The sequence below is a fragment of the Penaeus japonicus genome, unplaced genomic scaffold (assembly GCF_977035675.1).
Source record: "Penaeus japonicus unplaced genomic scaffold, GWHDUDI00000001_assembly GWHDUDI00000010, whole genome shotgun sequence".
Lineage (NCBI taxonomy): Eukaryota > Metazoa > Arthropoda > Malacostraca > Decapoda > Penaeidae > Penaeus > Penaeus japonicus.
This window is the reverse complement of record NW_028234412.1, coordinates 12,073,221-12,075,720: the sequence shown is the minus strand read 5'-3', so window position 1 is coordinate 12,075,720 and position 2,500 is coordinate 12,073,221. Positions and strand designations below refer to the sequence as shown.

Below are 2,500 nucleotides of genomic sequence, written 5' to 3'. Positions count from 1 at the left end.
CATCTTCAACTTTGAGAAGGCGTACTTCATGTTAGATGAACTGATGGTTGGAGGTGAAGTTTGTGAGACCAGTAAGAAAAATGTACTCAAGGCAATTGCAGCTCAGGACCTTCTGCAGGAGGTTAGTTATGGCGAAACAGCATACGAGTTGTGACTGCAAGGGTGTGCCAAGGTTTTTCAGAATTTATTTGTGCTAAAGGCACAAACTCTCCTTTTGCTATCCTATATGATTATTGATATATGTATATTAGAGCCCAACAGATTCAGATATTTTTTTTCTTTCCTTCCTCCCCTCTTTTTGAAATGAGATATGTATTTTTTTAAAGTAACTTAATATAAGATTGTCAGTGAATCCATTCAGTTGGCCAAATGTTAGACCAATTGATTTAGACTTGAGCACCCTTGTGGCACAAAGAAAAACATGCATTCAGAGCCAGGCTTCCAAAGGTACTCTTTTGTCACAAGTGAGATTAAGGCAGCTGAAATTTGTCAGTGTTTTTTTATTGTTGGAGCTTTTCCGTCAATTCATAATTTTCTATTAGCTTGGAATGTACATGTTCCAAGGCAAAAGATATCTTTGGAATAGTTTATACACAATATAGTGTATTAGTTTGGGGCAGATAGGGAAGGGGTTATGTTATTAGTGAATGAGCTTGTATATCTCCATCAGAAAAGATGGTTAGGGTTTTAGGATATATATATATATGAAGAGATGTTATACCATACAGGTATGGTACCTTAAGCATCTTTTATATGGAGAAATGCATTATTCATTATAAATATATTTTCCATTTATAAAGTATTTTATCATGTTAAGTAGCAAAGACATTTGTTCTAGGTTGCTTTGTATTGTATGAATATTTTGAATATTATGATACTAGCTGAGGCTAGCATATGATAATTATACTAGGTATGAGTGCTTGATGATGAAATTTGAGAGGTATTTATATGCCAGAACTTTCAAATTGGGATACTGGTACTTAAAATATATGGAATATCACATAAAGTCCCTGCATGAATTAATAATGCCAAACCTTAACTACTTGTATGTAAATTGTACTTTCCACCAAAGTGGATGATATTCTTATGAAAATATAGATAAAAGCATTTTGCAATTAGCATTGTACCATTGATTGCTAAGCTGATGTACATAAAACCCTGTTTTTGTTTTAAAAGTTGTGTTTGAAGATATATAGATATTATGTCCAAGGATTGTATTTTTTTTTTTTCATATGCCCGATAAGAGGAGAAGGATTAGTTGCATAAAGCCTGACAAAAAGTTCTTCCCTCTTTCTCTCCTCAATATTTCAGTCTTTAAACATAATAGGTAGAGATACAATGTATTTTGATGAGAGTATGGTAAGTCCTATATCTATTATAGTGTCATGCAGATCCTAATATACTCTTTGTACTTACTGTGGAAGAAAGGGATGTTCACCCATCTGCTTCGGGCATATTTCAGGGGTTACGATCTTTTTCATATTGCATCTTTCCTAGTATTGAAATTACAAGCTATTTATTCTTTCAGTTGTGTAACTATGTATAACTAAATGCCAATAAGTATTATTGTGCAATTATACCAAAAATAGACTGATATATCATACCATAAGTCTAGAAAATAATAGAAAGTACACACATCCCACTCCAGGCTGCACATCTTAAATCTGAAGATGTGGCCCATCCCAGAGGGTTAACATCATACAAGTCAGCAACCTCCCTTTACCTTCCTCAGTTAATCTTGGAATTTTCTTTTTTCCCTAACATTTTTCCAGTATTATATATTTATTCAGTGATCAATTACTCTCATTCACTCAATAATCTTTTGTCCTAATATAATTTTGCAACTAATCTTCATTAGAGATTTCTTAAAATTTAATCAATTTTTTACATGCTTATATTAACTTTTATATAAGTATTGTATACATGAAATATTTATTTTCATGTATTTATTTAGTTATATTTTTATTGATTGATTAATTTATTAGAAGCATTTCTATGATCTCATTACTCACATTTTGGGATAGCTACATGTTAGTCAGATGCATCATTAAAAAAAAAAAAAAAGTGTTGCATAGTTTGGTGCATAACCTGACTTTGGTGCCAGGTTGATAATAGATACTGATTATATGCAATTGATATTGAACTTAGTTGAGGGTTAAAACCAAAAAAATGAAAGACTTAAGGGAAATAACTGGCACACTCACAATTAGCACACATATACTATCATGTACTATCAGTTGCGTGTGAGTGCAACACTCACACAACACACACACACACACACACACACACACACACACACACACACACACACACACACACACACACACACACACACACACACACACACACACACACACACACACAGTCACACACACAGTCACACACACAGTCACACACACAGTCACACACACAGTCACACACACACACACACACACACACACACACACACACACACACACACACACACACACACACACACACACACACACACACACACACA

At 33.8% G+C, this 2,500-nt stretch overlaps 1 protein-coding gene across 5 annotated transcripts in view; it reads left to right on the top strand.

Annotated features, from left to right (window-relative positions):
- AP-1sigma (AP-1 complex subunit sigma-2) overlaps positions 1-2,500 on the top strand; it is a 30,626-nt gene that overhangs the window by 5,017 nt on the left and 23,109 nt on the right. For 4 of the 5 annotated variants that reach the window (XM_086540679.1, XM_086540678.1, XM_086540677.1 and 1 more), the window contains exon 4: positions 1-121. This exon is cut by the window's left edge and continues 17 nt beyond it. In XM_086540679.1, the coding sequence (XP_086396805.1) occupies positions 1-121 (121 nt within the window). Of the gene's footprint in view, positions 170-2,500 lie in introns of those variants that run through there. The other variant, XM_043014826.2, reaches the window with a different exon arrangement.